Below are 22,321 nucleotides of genomic sequence, written 5' to 3'. Positions count from 1 at the left end.
TGTCAGGCTTTTCTATTTACAACGCAGTATTGCCTGCACAGAATATGATAGCATTATAAAATAACAATGTAATATGTAACGATAAAGTTTGCAGTGGCTTCATAAATTAACTAAAAACATTAAAAACCAAAGCACACTCATGCAAATCTTTGTTCTTCATTTTCTAGAACTAGAGTTTAAGAACCTCGCTGTATTTTTGTGTAATTAATTAAGAGAAAGTACTCTGCTATCTTACTCCGACGAAAGTGACTTGAACGCACCAGCCGTCGTAAACACGACTTAACTTATCCACATTGTGCGTACGAACTTCCCAGGAGGACTTGAACGCACCACATTATATTTATGGAACAACCCCGCAACAACACTCAGATAATGTCCCTACTATACAAATCTCACAAATATTACAGATCTTGCTTCTTTCTTTTTGTGTGTGTGAAAAAAGCAAGATAGGCTAATTGAGTTCTGCTCTTGTATTATATTATATTATACTATGTTGTTTCTGTATTAATGACTCTATTTGTGTGTTCTTATTGTTTGTATCGTAAAGACTTAATAAAGATTTATAATTAAAAAAAATAATGAAGTTTTAGGAATTAATTTTATGATGCTGGAAATATTTTCGCCTTGGTGTAAACATCATGAATGTACACTAGGGAGCAGCATACTTTCAATACAATTATCCACAAGGAAAGACAATCTTCACGTGCACAAGCATGACGTTTAAAAATGTGAAACGAACGTAATATGACAACACATTCTTTGCAGCTTTTTTTTTTTTTTTTTTTTAAATATCTGACACAAATAAACATGTCGAGCAGAATATGGGCAGCAGTTAAATGATATAGCCTATCAGTGATTCAACCTTTTTTTACTCCAAAGCAGTATGGGGATTATGGATTATATGCTCAACAAATATCTGTAAAACGGTTGCATCGCTTCCGGTTCAGTTTTTTTTTATTTTTTATGTGATTCATTAAATCTAAAGCTGTTTTACTCACTATCAAATGAGCTACTAAAGATGGCCATAACAAATGTCCAGCATGCAGATTGATATCTAAAAGTTTTTTATAAAAAAAGAAAAGAAACTAGGGTAAGTGTAGCCCATGTACCCTAAACCCACTTTCAACTCTAAAGTCAAATAAAAAAAAGAGAAAATAACGTTTTGCTGCTCATTATTTTAACCAATCCAGTGATTTGTTACTTCCCTGGTATTTTTTATTGCACAACAATCACATTTGGCAATGTTCCCCCATTGTTGCCCCACCCATGTGCATGCTGTCTCAGGGGATCTCACACATCGTCACCCCAAAACTTTGGTGTTTTGGGAGTCAGGACCCTTGAAATCAACACATTTCTGCAATTTCCAGCCATTTCTTTGGTAACTACATTGATATTATGTCAAATAAGAGATCAATGTTTTGTTTTTTGTGTATGAACAAATAGTAGTTTATAATTTTATATAATTTTCCTTTAAATGGAAAGATGAGTTTTATTAGCTTGCGTTCAAATCTAATCTATAGGTCAAACCATTAGCCTTACAGAAAAGCTAGACTGCCAAAGCATCAAGCATGTGAACTGCAAACAATAAATGTTTTGTGATTCATTTGACATTAATTTACAAATAAATACATCATAAATTGTTTTGTAGAGAAGATTATTTTCTTTTCTTTTTTTAACTTTTTTTTTTAAAGATGGGCTTAAAGTGCCACAAATCGCATGCAAACTATAGCCAACACAAGCTAACCTTGAATCTTGAATGAAAAAAACTTAACATTTCTCAATGTGGGCATGCAATGAAAATTACTATGATACTTAGTCCACAGTATATATTTAAGCTTCATGCATGTATTTGTAAACATATCTTACATGTTTAAAGGAAAACATTGTCTTTTTTCACCATTATTCACTGTGGAACCATTTAAGCCCACCTTATGCGTTTCAATGAGGAATCCCTCTCATTGCAAACTTTGACACATTTTCTGAAAGTGTTTAATGATAACATTTCTTTGTGTGCTTTTACCTTACTAACCTTTTAACCTTACCTTATACCTACTAGCTTGATTTACAACTATATTTAGATAGGCCTACAAATTACACACATTCATTCAAATGAGATAGAGCTCGTTTTGTCCTAAAGCCCCTTGTGTATAACCGGGCATGTTTCGGGAGCCAAACTGAGTTAAGGCTCGAGGTTTCGGGCATGGAGAGGTCCCAGAGGGACCCTGAGCCCCTAGGACCGTCCGGCTCTGAGATACCGCCACTTCCTGTCCAGCTTTGACCGGGCAAAACTCGGGACCCAAGCCGAGTTGGGGCTCCGGACTCCGGGCATGGAGGGGTCACCCTATGGCAATTGTGGTTTTTATGTGCACTGAAAAAGAGGAGAATATAGGGAACAGAGGCCAACTTGGCATGATGGCAAATTTAGCAAATGGAGCTTGAGGTAAGTAGTTTTAAGTTTTAGGGTCATGTTGCATTTTTATTGGCTAGTAAGTACGCAGGTCGTAGCAGCAAACTCACTGTGAGATGATCATTGACATGAGATGACACTGTCAGAAAATTACCTGCTGTCTTTGAACCTCTCTCACTGTTTAGGAGCCACAGTCACAGAAATCACCACGATTGGTCATCTTTCGTCTGGGACAGCCCAAAATCTTACAATGTAGGCCTACCGGGCATTAGGGCTGGCACTTTTGTCCGACTAGCGGATGCGATGAGACATGTTTTCATGTTTGTTAATGTTAAGATATACAAATATTATGCTCTCATTTGTATTTGTTTTTCCTGTTTTATTTTTGTGACCCAGGTCATGTGACCTAGTCAGTGGCTGAATGAATGCAGGTGTCTTTGTTTAAATAAAGTGTGCCAGTCAGAGAGACTGGTCGTTGTGAAACAGTATTTCGTGTATTGTCTGTGTACTCAGCTAACAGGTTATGGGCCCATGATAACGTACAGTTTGGGTATTAAGGCGCCGGGTGAAAGTCGCAACGAAAAGTTTGAGTGAGTTTTAAAGGGGTCATGACATGTTTTTTTTTATTTTACTATTATGTTCCCTTAGGTGCAATTATAGTATTACTATAGTTTTTTTTACAAAAAACTTTTAAAATGTAGTGATTTATGACCTTTTCCCACCCTGTTTCTCATCCTCTGATTCAAACAGAGTTCAACCCGTCGTAAACACGACTTCCCACATGTGCGTACGAACCCCTTTAAGAGTTCAGTGTTAACGCCCACTGATATGATTGGCTAACGTCAGTGCCTGTGTATCAATTATTAACGCCCCCAGCCAGAACATTTGCGGATTCGGCGTAACTGTTTAATAGCGGGTGATGCATGCGAAGCGATGGCTCTTGCAATGATAAAACCTTATTATGTTTAAGCCGGAATCAGATGAGGAATCAGAGGAAAAGGAAGCATCACCACAACAACGAAGACTGGATCAGCCCGTATCCACATGGAAAGTGAAACTATTTTGAATTAATAAAAAAAAATTAACCCGAGACACTTGAAAACGGATTATTGTTGCATAATTATAGCTTAATTTGCTAACAGTTTAACATTATTTAACTAATTCTAATGAAATGATAGGGTGTACCACAGACAAAAATGCATGCACAGGCCATCTTTGAAGATGCAGCATTGATAAAGGGAACATTTTTAATTTTCTATCACATGTAACTTAGGCCTACTAGAAAGGCGACATATTTTCAAGATTCTCTTATACAAATGTGTTTATATTAGCCATGGTAAAAAGTAAGTTTGCGTCGTCGTTGTTGAGCCCAGAATAGTCGGCACGGACTTATCTTTGAGCAACAGTTTTCTGGCAAAGCCAAGCATCATATTGGGATTTTTTCCTCAAAACAGTCATCCTTAAATGTATAGAACAAACGCTTAAACTAACACTGCCGTGACTGGGACGTCCGCAAAAAATAAAGTGCATCCATTTTTCCCTGACGACTGGATGTTTCAGCGTATTTAAAAAGTAGTTTAAAGTTTTAAATACATTACTTACAGTTTGCGTCGTCGATGTTGAGCCCAGAATAGTCGGCACGGACTTATCTTTGAGCAACAGTTTTCTGGCAAAGCTCAAAACAGTCATCCTTCAAATGTATAGAACAAACGCTTAAACTAACACTGCCGTGACTGAGACGTCCGCAAAAAATAAAGTGCATCCATTTTTCCCTGACGACTGGATCCTTCGCAGCGTATTCAAAGATGTTGTTTGTCCACAGCCAGGAACAGCACATCTGCGTGGCATCGTAATTTCCCTGTACACAGACCCACTCGCTGTCCGTCGACTGAACACTTGTGAGGCACGCAGCGCGCGGGCGCGACAATGATACGAAATGAGCGTAGTTGCCTTGCGCTTAAAGCGTAGTTGTCTTGTGCTGGAGGCGGTCATTATGCAAACGCTGGTACGTCACTTCGTACCGTGACGTCACTTCTTACCATGGATCCAGAACGAGCTGTATTTAGAGCTTGATTAAATAAATGATTCGTTTATAATGGGGAGGATGTCTTAAGCTATGAAACTTGCAGGACGTTTTAATGGTACAAAGACCTCTTATATACCAATAGATCAAGGCAAATTTGGTTTCTCATGTCATGACCCCTTTAAGAGACCTGCTGACATGAGTAGGAGGGAAAAGGCAGCGGTAACAACAACAAGCCGCTGGGCAAGACTGGTCAAGACTAGTCTTCGACGGAGATGAGAAGAATTATGAGTTATGGGAGATTACATTTTTGGGTCACCTTTGTCTGCAGGGACTGAAAGAGACCATTTTAAATGAGCCTTCTGACGAAGATGAGAAAGACACGGCGGAAAACGGCAAAGCCTAGGCAGAGCTGATACAGTTCCTGGATGACAAAAGTCTGTCGCTAGTCATGAGAGAAGCAGCATACGACGGACGTGCGGCGCTGGAGATTTTGCGCGGATATTATGCTGGCAAAAAATGACTTTTGCCGAATTTAAAACAAAGCTTCGAAGTTATGAGGACATTGAAAATATGCGCACTGCGTCCGGGGACAATGTAATGAAAGCAAGAGCGCAGCTTGGAATGAAATCCACTTTTTCTGACTGTGCTGTAAGTGAAGACATTGTCTGATACAGGTGTGGCACAAAAGGCCATAAAGCAAGGACATGCCAGCGTAAACAGTGGTGCGTGCAATCAATGCAAAAGTACCACTCACCGCGATACAAACTGCAGGCGGAGAAAGCAGCGGGATAACGCAAGGAAAGTGTCCAAGGAGACGGGCGACAAGGAGTATGTTTTTCGGGCAAGCGACGCTGAGATGTGGAGGCATGAGGATAAGAGATGAGGCCTAATGGTGGATGCAGGTGCAACTTCACACATCATCACAGACATCGCAAAGTTCCAGAGGTTTGACAGCAGTTTCCAGGCTGACACACACTGCGTGGAATTAGCTGATGGCACAAGGTGCAACGGAGTCGCCAAGCACAGAGGGGACGCAGTAGTATATTTGGTGGACAGCAAAGGACGACGTTTCAAAACAACACTAAGAAACGCGCTGTACATCCCAACATATCCACAGGACATCTTCTCTGTGAAGGCAGCCACCTCGAACGGAGCAACGGTGATCTTCAGAGAAGGGAAGAACGTTCTGCTACATAAAGACGGTACTGAATTCCCCATACACGTGCACAACAAACTTTACTATTTGCACACAATAGACAACGAATGTGTTGACCAATGTAAAAAAAAAAAATTATTTGCAGACATGGCATGAGATATTAGGTCATTGCAATTATGGGGATATGGGGATTTTTTGAGAAACAAGAGTGACACAATGACCGCCACAGAAAAATCCCTCGCAGATATGGCTCCATATGGGAAAGTTAAATGCATCAGGTCTGACAATGGGACAGAGTTCACAGGAAGGGAGTACCAGGCATTGTGGAGTATAAATGGTATTAGACATGAGACCTCTGCACCATACTCTCCACACCAAAACGGCACTGCTGAACGAAACTGGAGAACCTTATTCGACATGGCTAGGAGCATGTTAATAGAAAGCGGGTTACCAAAGATACTGTGGACCTATGCAGTCCAGACAGCTGCTGTAGTGAGAAACAGGTGTTTCAACAACCGCACTAAACAGACAGCTTACTTCATGTTAACAGGCAGGCAACCGAACATTTCTAGGATGCAGAAGTTTGGGTTAGCATGTTACGCTTACCAACACGACAAAGGAAAGCTGGACTCAAGGTGTGAGAAAGGCATTTTTGTAGGATATGACAAGAATAGTCCAGCATACATCTACTATCCAGATAGCAAGAAAATACAGAAACGCAGACTAGTTGAATTTGTACCCAAAATGATAACTGAGGCAGACGTGATACCGATTGATGGCGATTATGATGATTTTGGGGTCATGAATAATCCTAGAGAATCGGGAAAAGGCCCCGAAGTTAATCTGCAAAGTTCTCAGGAACAGGTCACCGTAAAAGAGCCAGAAGTGTGCAGGAACCAAACACAAATAGATGAAGGTGAACCTGAACAGAGGAGAAAAAAGCCAGGTTATTTAAGTGATTATGTTTGTGGTTTTGCAGCTGATGTACTGTAGCTGACATTGATTATTGTTACAGACTTGTATGCAATATACCCCAAACATACAAAGAAGCTGTGACACCAGTGAATGCAGATGAGTGGGTTAAGGCTATGGGTGAAGAGATGAAATCATTAGAGGAAAGTGTAACTTTTACCCTGACCAATCTACCTGAAGGTAAAGAATTAGTGGGGGGTAAATGGGTATATGCAATCAAGAAGAATAATGATGGAACAGACAAATACAAAGATTTGATTGTTCATCAGATGGATGTGAAGACAGCATATTTACATGCGCCAATAGAGTGCGACAGAGGGTTACGAGGTAAAACCTCAAGGTAATACAAAACTGGTGTATAAATTGGAAAAATCACTGTATGGACTTAAACAGTCGGGCAGGAACTGGAACAGAATGTTGCATGAGTATTTATGTGAAATCAAGTTTGTTCAAAATCCAGCTGATCATTGTGTTTACACAAAGGTTACAGAAACTGAGAAAGTTTTCATAATCATATGGGTTGATGACTTGATTATTGCAGCCAACAATATGAATGTACTTGATGGTGTGAAAGAGATCCTCAGTGCAAAATTTAGAATGAAGGACTTCTAAATTTTGTAATTTAGAAGACACATTTAGAATTAAAAATTTAGAATTGACACATTTTCTTGGTATTGATTATGAGCAAGATTTTGATTGTGTTAAAATGTCACAACAGGGGTATATTGAGAAAATACTTGAGAGATTTGACATGGAAAATTGTAAGTCCAGAGCTGCTCCCTGCGAACAAAAACAAAATTACACTGATGATGGTGCTGAGGAAATGAGTGATGTCAGAAAATACAGGGAGAAAGTAGGTAGCTTAATTTACCTGGCAACATGTACAAGGCCATACCTAACTTTTTTAGTAAGTAAACTGTCACAGTATTTTAATAGGCCAACCACAGAACAGTTGAATACTATCAAACATGTTTTGAGATATTTGAAAGGGACACAAGTCAAAGAACTGTGCTACAGAAAAGGTGCAAATGAGAATTTGATGCATGCATACAGCGATGTGAATTGGGCAGCTGATGTAACTGATAGATGAAATATTATTGGTTACTGCTTTAGCCTAAACAAAAATGGTCCATTGGTCCCATGGAAGACCAAAAGGCAACCTACTGTTGCACTGTCCACCAGGGAGGCTGAGTTTAAGGCATTGGCTGCGACTGTAGAGGAGTGTTTACACCTACAGCAATTGCTAGAAAACATTGATGGTTTGAAATATGAATCCAGTCTATGAAGACAATCAGGGTGCCATAGCCTTAGCAAAAAATCCTGTGTATAGACAGCGGTGTAAACATGTGGACATTAAAGGGATAATTCACTTTGAAATTAAATTTTGGTATGTTTTAGCTTACCTGAAGTGCATCCAAGATGTAGGTGTCTTTGTCTCCGCAGTAGTTTCAATTTTGATATTTTTAGGTCAAACCGTTCTTGTCTGTCAGTCATATAATGCAGGTATGTAGGTACTGTCTCCAAAAGCATGCAGAGAAAAGTCCAAATTAAACAATTCCCCATCGTAAGTGCACATTGATGGCCTAAGACACGAAACAAGCGGTTTGTGTGATAAAACGAACAGTATTTATATCGTTTTTATCTCTTTTACACAACCACGTCCAAGTGATCTGTTTACTTAGTTTGCGCAAGCGCCGGAATGCTCCGGAAGTGCTCTCTTGCGCGTGTTCATCAACGTTGTCTGTTGATTTTTCAAAATCGTCTTCCATTGCGATTTCTTGCACGTCTAAATAAGTTTAGCTCTTCACAGTGAAAGGTAACACTGCCGAAATCTCTGTGTAAACAATGAGTGACGTACACGAGCGAGAGACCACTTCCGGAGCGCTATACGGCGCTTGCGCAGACTAAGTAAACTGATAACTTGGACGTGGTTGTGTAAAAGAGATAAAAACAATATAAATACTGTTCGTTTTATCACACAAACTGGTTGTTTCGTGTCTTAGGCCATCAATGTGCACTTACGATGGGGAATTTTTTAATTTGGACTTTTCTCTGCATGCTATTTGAGACATCTCTGCACCAGACAGTTGCTGGACCCCATTGACTTCCATAGTAGGAAAAAAAGATACTATGGAAGTCAATGGGGTCCAGCAACTGTCCAGCAACAAGCACAACATCCCAAGTCCATTATTTGTGTTTGGTCAAACGACGCTTGACTTTGGTGGGCACTGACCTTGAGTGAGTGTGCAAGTGATTGATAAGTGAGTTGACCAAGACAGGACATGTTGACCGCAGTAGCATGATAATGTTCTGCAGCTGTGTGATTCGACCTCTCAGTTCATAAAATCTGACATCAAAACGCTCCTTCTCCAAATGGACAATTATCTATAAAAACCAATCTGCCATCTCTTCAAAAGCAAAGTAAATCTCAGGGGATGAAATGTACTTCATCCATGGATCAGCAGAATCCTTTACACATAGAGAAAGGATTACCTGTATGAATCCAACCATGCCGACTGCCTGGGCAAGTACGTTTTTATCCTTCATCTCTCCTTGGGAGATGTGAGAAGCAAACACAAAGTGTGGTGAAAAACCTACGTGTTCTGTGGCGCTGGTCCAGAGTCCTCAACCCAGAGCTTCTCTAAGCATTGTTGGATTGTAAGAGGAATGTTGGCGCGGAGGGTAATTGCCTCTGACTGGGACAGTAGCGTTACGGCCTGGATATGGCGTGCAGTCTTTATCCTGACAGCTCAGCCCCAAATAGGGAAAGATCCCTGTTGGGATGAACTTCTTATGCTGTCCTGTCCAGGTTTGAGGTTGTGGTTCTGGTCAGGAAAAATGTGGGGGAAAACAACCTGCATGTCATCTAGAGCTCAGAAAGGAACAATTTATAGCTTAGGAATATTGAATCAACCTCGAAATGCTCCTATGAAAAGCTGTGACAGATTTTTCCATTAAGACTAAAGTGTTATCAAATGCTAAGACATGGCTCCAGACTCTGGTATGTGGTCAGAAGCCTCTAACCAAACGTAATGCAGTTGGACTCACTGCCTTAGTGGTTGGAATGGACATCTTCAGGTTTGGAGCCAGCCTCTCTCCTTGAGACAGCCGTCCAAACACTTGCCAACTAATAATCAAAAAGAACTGATAAGCAGAACCTTTCAACGGGTCTTATGAGTTTATATCACAGTATACAAACTATTCATTGTTTGATTTTTTTTTTTTTTTGAATAATGCACAGTTGACCTATAAAAGATTAATTTGGCAATCAGTCAATGGGCGCATTTGGCACATAAAGACATCACAAGCAAACATGACTTGACTGCGGATTATACATTATTTAAGAGTTAACAGATGCAGAGTGTTTCCCAAAATGGGGACCAATCTGACCAAAAAAAATCAAAACATATATTTTTGCTGAGTTCTTAATGCAGGGTTATTTGGCAAATGTAATAATTGAACGACTGGCTCACTTTCGATTCATGAGTTTGAATTTGAATTGAATTGGCCACATCTCACAACTCTAGTTACTGTACCGTTTAAAAGTGTGGGGTCAGCAAGTAATGGAAAGTAAAGTGTTACGTTACTCTTGTGTTACTTTTTCTCACCCCGGGTGGGGCTTGCTGGTTTGTTTTTTTAATAACAACAACTAAAGTTCTGTTTTTGGCTAATGTACAGGCCTTTTCACACCATAAGTACAAATGCAAAAATAAATGCCATTCTGGATTGCAGAAGAATAACACTCTGCAAAATCCCAAAATTGGATTGGATCATCAAAGGTCAGCAGCAAAAGACATTGGTTTTAAAATCATACAGAGCACAAAAACCCAAAATATAAATATCTCTGTCAATAACTTTATGTTCAAGCCAATGTTTAAAGTCTTACCCCTGACATACTTCGCTTTTCTAAGTAAAACTTAGCTTCTTTCATATCTTTTTAAAATGAATTTTAATTAACATTTGAAGTGACGTTTTCTATCTTGTTTGCTACCTCAATTCATTTTGAGAAATTCTCAAATCAATTCTGAATGGCGCACAACCCCGCTTAAAACATGATCATTTTGAACAATTTATCAGTGCACAGCATTACAAAGAAAAGTTGTTTTCATAATCTTTCATACATGAATCTTGCTCCGAACACTTGGCTCCATTTTAGTATGGATAAAAACCCTATTTCACACAGAAATACATCACATACTGAAGTTCGATGATCAGGGGGAGCAGTAATTTCTGTCATCACACTACAATTTCTCAGTCAACAGCACTCTCACAGTAAACACTTACTGTTCACACCATTAACACAGCAGTGTATATAGATCATGGATCTATAATCTCTCCTTCTAATACACCTCAACATCATATATTGTATTTAGTTGTCTAAGAATGTCCCATTAGACAAGATTATCTATCATTCAAAAGCTTGCATCATGCATCTGAGGACCGGAGACGTGTTATAAAATTGCTCCTGTCAGCTGCTTCTGATAGCTCCCGCCGCAGAGGCTGTCGATCATCAAGACAACATGCTTAATTGTCTGTGAAAGATTGCCACAAGAGGATCAAAAATTCCCTTTATGCCTAAAAGCAATTACCATGCCCTTGTTTTTTAAAACGCTCCACTTGTGCACCGGAGCATGCATGAAAACAAGAGGCATGCTGGGACTGTATTAAGTACATGCACCTGAAAAAGGACTGTGATTGAGCTCTGTTGAAATAATCAATACATTATAGTCAAGTCCCTATATAAGTGAAACCTAGAGTCGTTATGTTAGTTGATGAGTATGCAAAAGACTACAGGTTTGAAATGTTTTCTCAGTTATGATATTAGAACTGGATTTTTGATCCAGGTTTTCAGAAACTAAACAGGTGTGTTTGACCAGATTTACTGATTCATCTATTTTAATACATATACAGTTGCAAGACATATTACAAAATAATAGCACTGGCTTTATTTAAACACAACCTTTAAAGGTTTGGAGTTTTTCTTTCTTTTAAATTCATATTTTTATTCAGCAAGGACGCAAAATGGTTTCCTTTTAAACCTAATATTCATCAAAGAAATCAACATAGGGACAGGAGAGCTGTCAGTCAATACATGGGAAAACATAGGAACTTGCGTTGCTTATTTGAAAAAGTAACTCAGATATTTTGTTGTTATTTTGTATGTTTATACATATATGTACACACACAGACAATATACACACATATATTGTGAAAACATGATCATGATTAATCGATTTATACAGCCCCATAGAGGCTGTCAGAATTTATATTTAATCCAGAATATCCCTTTAACTTATTAAAGCCACTTTCGTAGCTGGCCTCAAAGAACTATGTAATATTCAAAGATTAAATGTTGCAAGATGCCACATCTTACAAAATCAGATGTTTTTGTTCATGAATGGAATGTCATTGAAATACAGAATACCATCTACAAGTACAATTTTTCAGGCAAAAGTATATTTCATCCAACATCTCGAACAATTACAGTTGTTGAAACATTTCGGGTTTGTATTGTGTTGTAAAAACGTCTATGGGGCCTCCATCACTGACAGTGGGTCTCTGATAAGAATTGTATGAATAATGCAAAGCACACACTTTCCACTGCTTAAACCAAAACCCCAGCCTCAAGACGAGCAGATGGACATGCTGGAAAGTTTTATATCAGAAAGCCCAATTGTCTAAAAACTATGTACATAAGTCTTTACAAACTGGCACAGAAAAAAAAACATTGAAAAGGGGCAGGTGAAATTACCAGTTAATATTTGAAAAGAAATCTGATGAACAGGCCAGTGCAGAAACATACTGCAAATAAATACAATTTTAAATTAAAAATGGCATATACATTTTATAGAATGAATGATCATCAAATAATATACACAACCTGTTAAATTAAAAAAAATGGTATCATGTGAAAAGACTGTATCTTGCTTGTATTTTAGAGCATTTATATCTACATAATATTTTCATTTACAATTATGTTTAAGAAAACACTATCGCAGTACAATTTATTAAGGAAGCTTGTTTCTGCCGCGCAATACAATAATTAAAAAGGTAATTGAGAATTTTAATCTCGCAATTCTGTTTACATCTCGCAGTTTGGACCATTTTTTAAGAATTGTGAAATATAAACGTGGAATTGCGAGATTAATAAGTCAGAATTGTGGGGTATGAATTCACAATTAAAAAACTTAATTTGCGACTTTTTAATAAATCAGATTTGTTCCTAACAATTGCAAGTTAATATCTCACAAGTCAGAATTGTGAGATAAAAGTCACAATTACCTTTTCTATTTTTATTCTGTGGCAGAAATAATCTTCAATAGATTACAGATATAATGTACTGTAAAATTCTTGATATTTTTTTTTTATAACAGGTTTTGAAACAAAGTAGCTAAAATAATATTTCAAGCACTGGTAAAACTCAAAAATGATGGTTTACTCGTCGTTTTACAAGTGCTTTTCCAATGAGTTGCCAATTTACCAATCCTACAGGAAAACTGACCGAAGGAACTTGCAGTTAGTTTAAAAGTGAAACAGTGGTTAAGGACGATCAGAACTGTTTAAAGGCAAGTTTAAAGATTCATAGGGGTGTAACGATGCCCTCATGTCACGATTCGATACATATCACGATACGATATTATTGCAATACTCCTGTGGTGACACCAGAATAAAAATATTTGTGATTCTGAAGCTGAAAATACAGAATTATTTTAGACGAATATGCTTGGACTCTGTCACTGACTAGATATATTTAAAATAACGTAGGCCACTTTTTACACATATTCCCCCGTTGCATTATTATACATTGAACATTATATATAGTAGTTTAATGTAGGCCTGACACTAAAACTCTGGAAACTTTAATTTTTTCTCACAGTAATTTTTACTATACACAATACATATTGTCACTATCCATGATATTGCTGCAGTTTTGTATTGCGATATATTGTCACACGATATATTGTTACACCCCTAGTGATTCATAAAAAAATCAAGCTTGTCATTAATATCGGTCTAAAATGACAATTTAATAATTAAAAGCTTTAACAAATACAGTGAGTAGTAGTATAGTAGTGAAACTATATACAAATTTAGCTAATAAGCCATTAACAGGTGTTGAACGCAAGTATCCTTAACCCTCTGTTGTTGAAAAATAAAACGTTGTGAATTATTAAAAATCACTACTTTATCGGAATGAGACGAAAATCAGTGAATCTTGCGGCAGTTGCTATGTGACCACAAAAATTGATTCAAAAAAGCTAAATGGTTGTAAAAGAAGAAGTTTAAAAAAAAAGTAAAATATGAAAAAGGAGAACTATTGTTTGGGGGTACAATCTATAAATCAGCCACAATGCAGAAAAAACGTATGCAGCAGTGAAGGGGTGACACTCAAAAATAGCAAAAGTGCAAAAGAGACTAAAATTAATGGAAAAACTGACACTTCAAATCAACATTTCAAACAGAAAATATCAAAATCTTGACAAGAAGTATAGTCTTTGAGAAGGTCTAAATACATATTTAAATCCACAACCTAATAAAAGGAAGTATTAATTTCTAAAAACAACTAATGTACAAGCCTTTTTATATAGAGCAGAGCTATATAATAATATAGTGGTTACACCTTGGCATTAAATATGTTGTTTTTTACTCCCACAATATTAGAGAAAAGTGGATTTTAAAGGCCTTGTATCTATTTAAACATGAAACACAGCTTTAATTGAAAAATTATTGTAAAACAATTAGGGGATTTTTTTTATTTATTATTTTCAATGGGGGGGGAAATTATCATAATTATTGCATAAAGATTAATTAGTAACATAAAATCCTCTCAAAATACAAAAGAAAAAATACTATTGAACAAAAATATGTTACATTTCAGCTGTTCGGTCACATTTGACTGCGTACAACACAAGTGTGACTCCTAAATGAACAATAGCAGAGGGTTAAATGATTTTATGAATAAAGCGTTTATGCACTTAAAAATAAATAAATGAAACTCTCAGGTAATAGTTCAGTATAGTATTTGATTATTAGACCATTTAGTATAATATTCAGCTTTCAGTATTTGATCTCAAAGACATCTGTGGAATATAAAATGTCAGAAGTTGTTGTGGAGACGGGATGCATTTTCCTTAAAAGAGCAAAAATGTAAAGGATATTATCTAGAGGTTAGAAATTGTGGCAGTTAATCTTTCTCCCAGGAGACTTAGAGTTGAGTTCATCCACGATAACAATGTTAAGTGTTTCATTTTGCGCTATCGGGGAAAGTGAAGGAGCCCAGTACACATAAAAATTCAAGACCCACTTCAATCCCTCTCTGAAAATATGCCCACAAAGTGGAGATAATGTAGAGTGTCAGGTTACAGATACTACAAGGCTCCCAAATTCCCAAAGGATGTCCACTGAATATTTGCATTAAATGTAGATGTAAAGTCAAACTAAAACAAGTGGACATAATGTGAAGCAAACATGTGGGTGCCACACAGACATGCTTCCGAAATCTGCAAAGAGTTTTCTAAAGAATGCGCTTGTTACCGTGGACCAGATGAGTGAAGGGTGTTCCAGGAAATATAACACGTAGAGGAATGCAGGGTACGTTTTGCTCCACATCTGTAAAAATCCAAAGCCTGTACCAAGTTAGGTGCCCGGTTTGATGCTGATCATTAGTCCTGATGTCAGAGGCTCGTGATGGGACGAGAAGCCAGCGGTTTTACCCAAGTGTACGTCCTCGCAATCTTCTGTCTGGAACATTCTGTGTTCTTTAGAATTCAAAACAGAAGCGTAAAGTATCACACACTGCATAATAATGGAATCAGACATTTATCTTTAGAATCTGAGAATTTATCAATTTATTTTTTTCTGTTTTTTTTATATGCAATTTATTTAATTGAATGATTATGAATTAGATTTTTTTTCTACTGAGTTAAAAAAAGACTTTATGTAAAGCATCGTTGATGTGTAAATGTGAGTGGTCATCGCCATTGTATTTATCTGTGTGACATCAGAAGTTTAGAATGATTTTGTTTTATGAATGTCACGTTACTGTCACTTTTTTAATCAATGTGTCCTTGCTGAATAAAAGTATTATGTTGTTAATCTTACATACCCCAAACTTAAGAATATTAGTGTATCACGTTTTCCCACAAAAGGTTTAAACAGCACACAAGATTGATAATAATAATAATAATAAATGTTTTTTGAGCAGTAAATCTTCATATTAGAATGATTTCTGAAGGATTGTGTGACACTGAAGACAGAAATAAATTACGTTTTAAAATGTAGTATAAAAGTTATTTTCACATTTGACAATATTACTGTCATTATTCGTTGTGTGTACCTTGCATCACAGAAGTGTTTGCACTGGGCATCACTGTGGTCAGCACATGTGCAGCGATGAAGCCCCACCGCTGCCGTCCCGCTGGAGCGTCTCAACCGCTGAGGGCTGCGGTAACTGGACATGCCGTACGGGACTGTGCGCCTGCAGACACCACAACAGAACACACATCTTACATTTTACTATATATCATTTCATTTCCTAGGATCAAATGTTTTCATCAAACAACTACACATTAACAACAGTTAGTGTTTCTTTGCACACTATTAATCATTTCCACCTATTTCAACTCCACTTCTGTTCTCAAGTTACATTTTTAAGTATAATCAAATAGGCTGTGCAAGTCATTTCAACTTAAATTATATGAAACTGACAAAAAACATTGAGTTGAATCTCATAACATTAAAAAGTTGAAATTGCTTAATTTTTTTGGATGAGTTAATGTAAAAAAACACGTTTTCATGACTTATTGATCATATATTTTTCTTTCTACTGTGATTTGGTTCTAAAATGACAAAATTAAAGAATAATATTGGTCAAATATATAGCTTATAGCCAATAAAACATGTTTCGCTTTCCATATTTCTTGTCTACTGCCACTAGATGTCAAACGCTGGGTTAGTCTTTATTTCGATGGTCCGCTTTAGACATTCTACTACTATAAGTAACTTTGCAACATGTCAACTCTCATTACAGTATTAGTAGACTGTAGTAGCAGTTAGGTCAGGGTTAGGTGTTATGGGTTCATGTTAGTTGACATGTAATTGCAAAGTTACTTATGGTCAGTATTATGGTCTGTTGGGGAACCATCAAAATAAAGTGTTAGCCGATATTAAACAGACAGTCTACTGATGCTTAAATGACTAATAGTTATGTACTTGCAAAGTTACTTACAGTTAGTAGAATGTGTATTGGCCTATCAAAATAAACGTTGCTTAGGAAATCACCATGCCAACAATACCAACAATAACAACTTTCAGAGTGACTCTGGAATGAATTTGGGGATTCTGTAGCGCATTTAAATGTGGTCCTAATGCTTTCCAGTGTGTACATGACCTCTCTGTTCAGTTTGTTGCACATGTAATGCTTTAATTTCCCTTCAGTTTTTATTATTATTTTTGCTCTAACACAAAATAAAAGCTTTTTTCTTTGTCCAATAAGAAACCTTGACAACAAAGATTCAGAATAGTCTCACTCAGTTGGACTGAAGCTGAAGAGGTATGGCATTGGTTTTGAGACAACGGGCAGGCTGGTAAATCGAGTTGAAATGTAGTTTTGATATATATAAATGCTACAGAGAACATAGCCATAAAAGTCGAGCCAGGACATAAACAATCACGCCAAAGGGATTATTAAAATATAAATCCCACCGCACATGGCACAAGTTGGGCTGAGTTCATCCACCCTGGCATAACACACACTGTCCAGTCACATAGCATCTGTGATTGTGCCAATATTTACATGGTTTTCACAGCCTGTGATAAACTCAAAAAACACTAATGGTGCTTTGACCAAACAAGTTTCAAGAGAACATAGCATTCAAAAGTTCAAGTCTCTGATGTTCACCATTTATTTGGTCAAAAAATACAGTAAAAACAGTAATACTGTGAAATTTTTGATTTATATAATTATATTTAAAATAAGTTTTTAATATATTTTAAAATGTAATTTATTCCTGTCATCCCCCTGTGGTGAAAATCAAGTTTTTAATGTTGTTTATATGTCTATGTGGTGTTTTTAATATGATTTAAGACAAACTATGTGCAAATTCATAAGCACACACCATTGCTGAGTATTAAAACTGCAGTGAACCAAAGAGAGTCTCAAAAAACGTGGTTTGAAATCGCTGGTGTTTCTGACGTCACACGCTACCTTGTAACCAATATTTTTGTACAAGCACTAAAAGAAACTAAAAGAAAAGAAACCTGTTGCACTCAATCACAACTAAGCCGGAATCACATTGTTGGAGATGAACCTTAAGAGACTGCCTCTAGTGATGGAGATGATGAGTTGGAACAACGGCCAGAAATCTTTCTGCAGCCTCATCTGGGAAAGCTTCCATGCACTTTAGATGAGCTTCTCTCTGATCTCCAGCCACTCTCTTTAGTGCTCTCTTTCTGAACGCATGCTTCTCATCTCACGTCAGAAGTGTTTGTTCTCATGTTGACCATTTGGTTTCAGTCTGGAGCCAGGGGTCCGAGCAGATTCCTGAAGGACTGCCTGTCAACATTCATGGTGAGTGATGGGCCTCGAATAGTTCAACATTATCACTGTACTAAAAGTCCTGTGGCGATCCCTCTTGTATCTGGCTAACAACTGTAGCGATAACTCATTCTTGACTGCAAGCCGTCATATGTAAACTAGCACACCACCGAATGCATGAAATTTATATCTATTTTAACAGTATGGTTTAATCATGTGTTTGCCGTCTATGAAATAATATTAAAGGGATGTTATAATGCCCTTTTCACAAGATGTAAAATAAGTCTCTGATGTCCCCAGAGTGTGTATGTGAAGTTTTAGCTCAAAATACCCACAGATATGTTTATATAGCATGTTAAAGTTGTCACTTTTTGAGGGTGAGCAAAAACGCACTGTTTTGTGCCTGTCCCTTTAAATGCAAATGAGCTGCTGTTCCCAGCACAGGGGTGGAGCTTCAAGAGGTTGTGTCATTTGACCTCACACACACACGCACTGAAAATTTCAAACACTTTTAGCCTTTTATGTTCAAACCGAAGTCAGAAAGATGGAGAGACTGAAGAAGAAGTGACAACATGTACAATACAGTATGACATTTCTGAATGGTAGTTGATGAATTTATGTAGCTTATGTGTCTTAAGATATCTTCTAGTCATTGATTAGCATATTCTGTCTTGATAATCTATAAATCGTGTTCTGGGGGAGGGGTTTATGTAAATTCCAAAGGGTTGGTGATCTCACTAACCCTGGAGGAATGTCATGTAGTCCCTACCAGCCGTTTGTTGTAGTCCTTAAAAAGCGATTTCTGTCAAATAAAATATCCCTTTGCCTTGAACTTTGAGCATTGTAACTTTGCAGATGTTGTTTATGCTCAAACAGCTAAGTTAGAAAAGTGAAATCATAATCAACCACCCCTTTAAATAGAGAGTATTAAGTGTTGTATATGACTCCTTTTTTAATCCTTTTAGCTATTTTGGTATTCTGGCCACGATAAAGCCAAGCGGGCACAGAAACAGGGTTTATTTTGAATTACATATACAGTTTGTGCTGGCTGTCAAAAAGTAATGTTATTCAAACTTAAATTTTTGAGCACCATGGACATCAGCACCATGGACAGTGGCCGTCACCATGGAAACACAGTCACATCAAAATGTGCATACGGTAAGTATTGCAGAGAACTAGACATTTATTTTAGACCTCTATGTATATTCAAAATTTCAAATTGTAAACATTATTAAGTCTATGACACTCCTCCAGTCTTGTCAGACAGGTTCAACTAAATATTTATCAAAATACTAAAATTATTTTAAGTCATGGTTGAATTGTATATAATATAATATAATATAATATAATATAATATAATATAATATAGGCCTATTTAGTAAATATATAGTTAATATAATTAGTAAAAAATAGGGCTTTTTATCGTTTATAAAATATTATCGTTTTAAAAAAGTATATTTTAGCAGCTTAATGAAATATATCATTTCAGGGAGTTGTAATCATAATAATAATAATAATGTATACATGTTTTTATCCTCAAACCTTAATAACCCAAGCTGAATTACAATAGTCATTGTTCTATGATTGTATTGGTCCAATAGAATTAATAAGATCAAAGAAAGACCAGCCATATCCAGTTATTACTTTTAAGTAGTTCAGTGCTCCTGAACATAAAGGTCACTGGGTTGATCATTCATCAAGCTACAGGCCTGAACAAAACAAGACTTGCAAAATGGATTCTTCAGCATGACTGAGAATACTTGACTTAATCTCAGGCATTACAATGTATTATTACCAGGGGTTGATTTTGTTGAGATACCCAATAATACTTCATTCAGGGGAGTGAATGTGTGTTTCTGCAGAATGTTCAGATAATTTTGTGTGTGTGTGTGTGTGTGTGTGTGTGTGTGTGTGTGTGTGTGTGTGTGTGTGTGTGTGTGTGTGTGTGTGTGTGTGTGAATATTCTAACCTAATATGCTGATAACACGTTTGCACAGTGTACAGCATTCATTGGTTTTGTTTGAAAGAGACTAATGAGCTAAGGTAAAAATAAAAATTGAGCAATTGATTATCAAAATATCAATTAATATACTGTATAAGATTTAGTGAAATACAATTTTTTTGTGGCACTTATGTAGACATTTCAATCATCAATGGCAAAAGATAATCTGTATTATGTCAGTGCTTTCACTGATGATACTGTAACTGTACTCACTGTGGGGTGTTGATCCAGATGATGCCCAAGTGACAGTAATAAACACATTCCCTGTCCTTAAAGGAGTAGCAAGTGCAGCGCTTGGATCTTGTGTGGGTGTGTGAAGCTGAAATTAGCTCTGCGTCTGTCCGCTGATGTAAGATATTGTTCGGATCATCAGACAAGTCTTGAAATGAGTGCAGGTCTCCTGTCCGGGACAATGATGCACCTTTAATTTGAACAATATTGCATCATTATTATTGTTGAGCAATAATGGCGCGCACACACACACACACACACACACACACACACACACACACACACACACACACACACACACACACACATTATAACACATTATTGTAACACATTTAGCCTTATTTAGGACTCATTAGATTATAACATATAAAATATGGTAACATTTTAAGGTGATGTAGTTGCACGCTACTACATGTACTAGTAATAACAGTAAATTAGGCATAATTACAAGTAACTAACCCTAAACCGAACCCTAACCATAACTCTATAGTAACATGTAGTTAATTCATATTACTTAGTACTTATTTGAGTTAGTACAATGTAACTATGTCACCTTGTTATTTAAAATAACCATATAAAGCATAACAACAAATACTACCATGGTGCAAAAATTAGCATTGGTTAATGCAATAACTATCAACTAACAATGAGCAATACATGTTCCAGTATTATTACATTAGTTAATAAAAATACAGTTGTTCTTGTTCATGTCCATTAACAGTGCAACTTTTGATTTAAATAGGCCTAATGTATAAATGTTGAAATTAATATTAACTACGCTTAATAAATGCTTTAGAAGCATTTTTCATTGTTTACTCTTAATATAGCCTACTTAACTAATGTTAATGTGTTTTAATGTTTTAAAACAACACGTTTTCCATATTAGTAGGCTAGGCCTATTCTTATTGTTATTGCATTACATTATTGAGGAGCCGTTTTTTAATTTTAAAGAAAGCATGAATAATTTACATTAAAATAATATCACAATGCAAAAAAAAGCATAATCATCCTAAAATAAACGTTAATTTGGTTACTTCGGTTTAATTTTAATTAAATTTAAATATAGGTCTTGTGGTACTGATTTCCTGAGATCATTCACCACATAACAGCCAGTGATGAGGACAAACATATTCAAACTAAAACCCGTAAAGAATTTTACAAATGCATATAAATTTAGGCATACTTGTGGAAAACTCAGACAGAGAACAGCGGTTCAGAATAGCACTTACCCACGGTGAAAATATTTAACAAACTCAAAATGAACAAAAGAGCATCAGGAAACAGTTTTGCCATTTTACCAGCGTCCTTATAGTTAGTGTGAAAAAGTTGTCAGGCGCGGTTATCCGAGTTTCTAAATAAAAAATGTCTTCCAAAACAAGTCCATTTCAGTGCAGAGAGCAAGTCTGAACATCATCCTCATCATCTCTGAAAAATCTCTGGTGTGCGTTTTTTTTTTTTAAATGTTCCGATCAAATGTTGCCTACCTAGATTTATAGCGCGTGCTGACACCACCCAGCGGTGAGCGCACGCGCGCGCGCGCGGATAGTTTCAGAGGGGCGATAATGCTCTGAAACATGACAGCTCATTTTTTATGATTTTAAAAGTAGCGCACTTCGTAGGCTATAGGTCCCTTTATAGTCGCTTATTTTGTGTATAGATAGCCTATGATACAATAGGACGTTATTTACACATTGTCTTTGTCCACTTCAGGAATTTTAGCAGCTAATCTTTCTCACCGTTGAGGAATTCGCTCATGTTGATGTACCTAGTCCATTATTTATTATTTTACTTTCTGAGCTGGAAGATATTACGTTTGGCCTCTTTTGAAAACCAAGCATGTGGTTTCTGGTGTGCCCAATGTACAAAACTACAATAGTAAATTGTGGCGTTTATAACAACCCTTTTAACACCTTAAATACAAAATAGGTGCATTCTGAATACTGCAATTCAACTGCAACTGAACAACTGCAAGTATTGAAAAACCAGTAACA

At 36.8% G+C, this 22,321-nt stretch overlaps 1 protein-coding gene across 2 annotated transcripts; it reads right to left on the bottom strand.

Moving 5' to 3' along the window:
- Positions 1-11,551: 11,551 nt before the first annotated feature.
- edn3b (endothelin 3b) lies at positions 11,552-21,794 on the bottom strand. 2 transcript variants are annotated; one of them, XM_079588172.1, is made up of 4 exons: positions 21,560-21,794; positions 20,313-20,520; positions 15,899-16,039; positions 11,552-15,320 (listed from the first exon to the last, which is right to left on the bottom strand). In XM_079588172.1, the coding sequence occupies exons 1-4, from the start codon at positions 21,621-21,623 to the stop codon at positions 15,272-15,274; spliced, it is 462 nt and encodes a 153-aa protein (XP_079444298.1). In that variant the 5' UTR covers positions 21,624-21,794; the 3' UTR covers positions 11,552-15,271. The 2 variants fall into 2 exon arrangements, with proteins under 2 accessions (XP_079444298.1, XP_079444299.1); XM_079588173.1 differs by having other exon boundaries at positions 20,313-20,499.
- Between the last annotated feature and the right edge of the window lie 527 nt (positions 21,795-22,321).

Source organism: Phoxinus phoxinus (genome assembly GCF_949152265.1).
Source record: "Phoxinus phoxinus genome assembly, chromosome: 18".
In the NCBI taxonomy this organism is placed as follows: Eukaryota; Metazoa; Chordata; class Actinopteri; order Cypriniformes; family Leuciscidae; genus Phoxinus; species Phoxinus phoxinus.
This window is presented reverse-complemented; position numbering and strand designations above follow the sequence as displayed.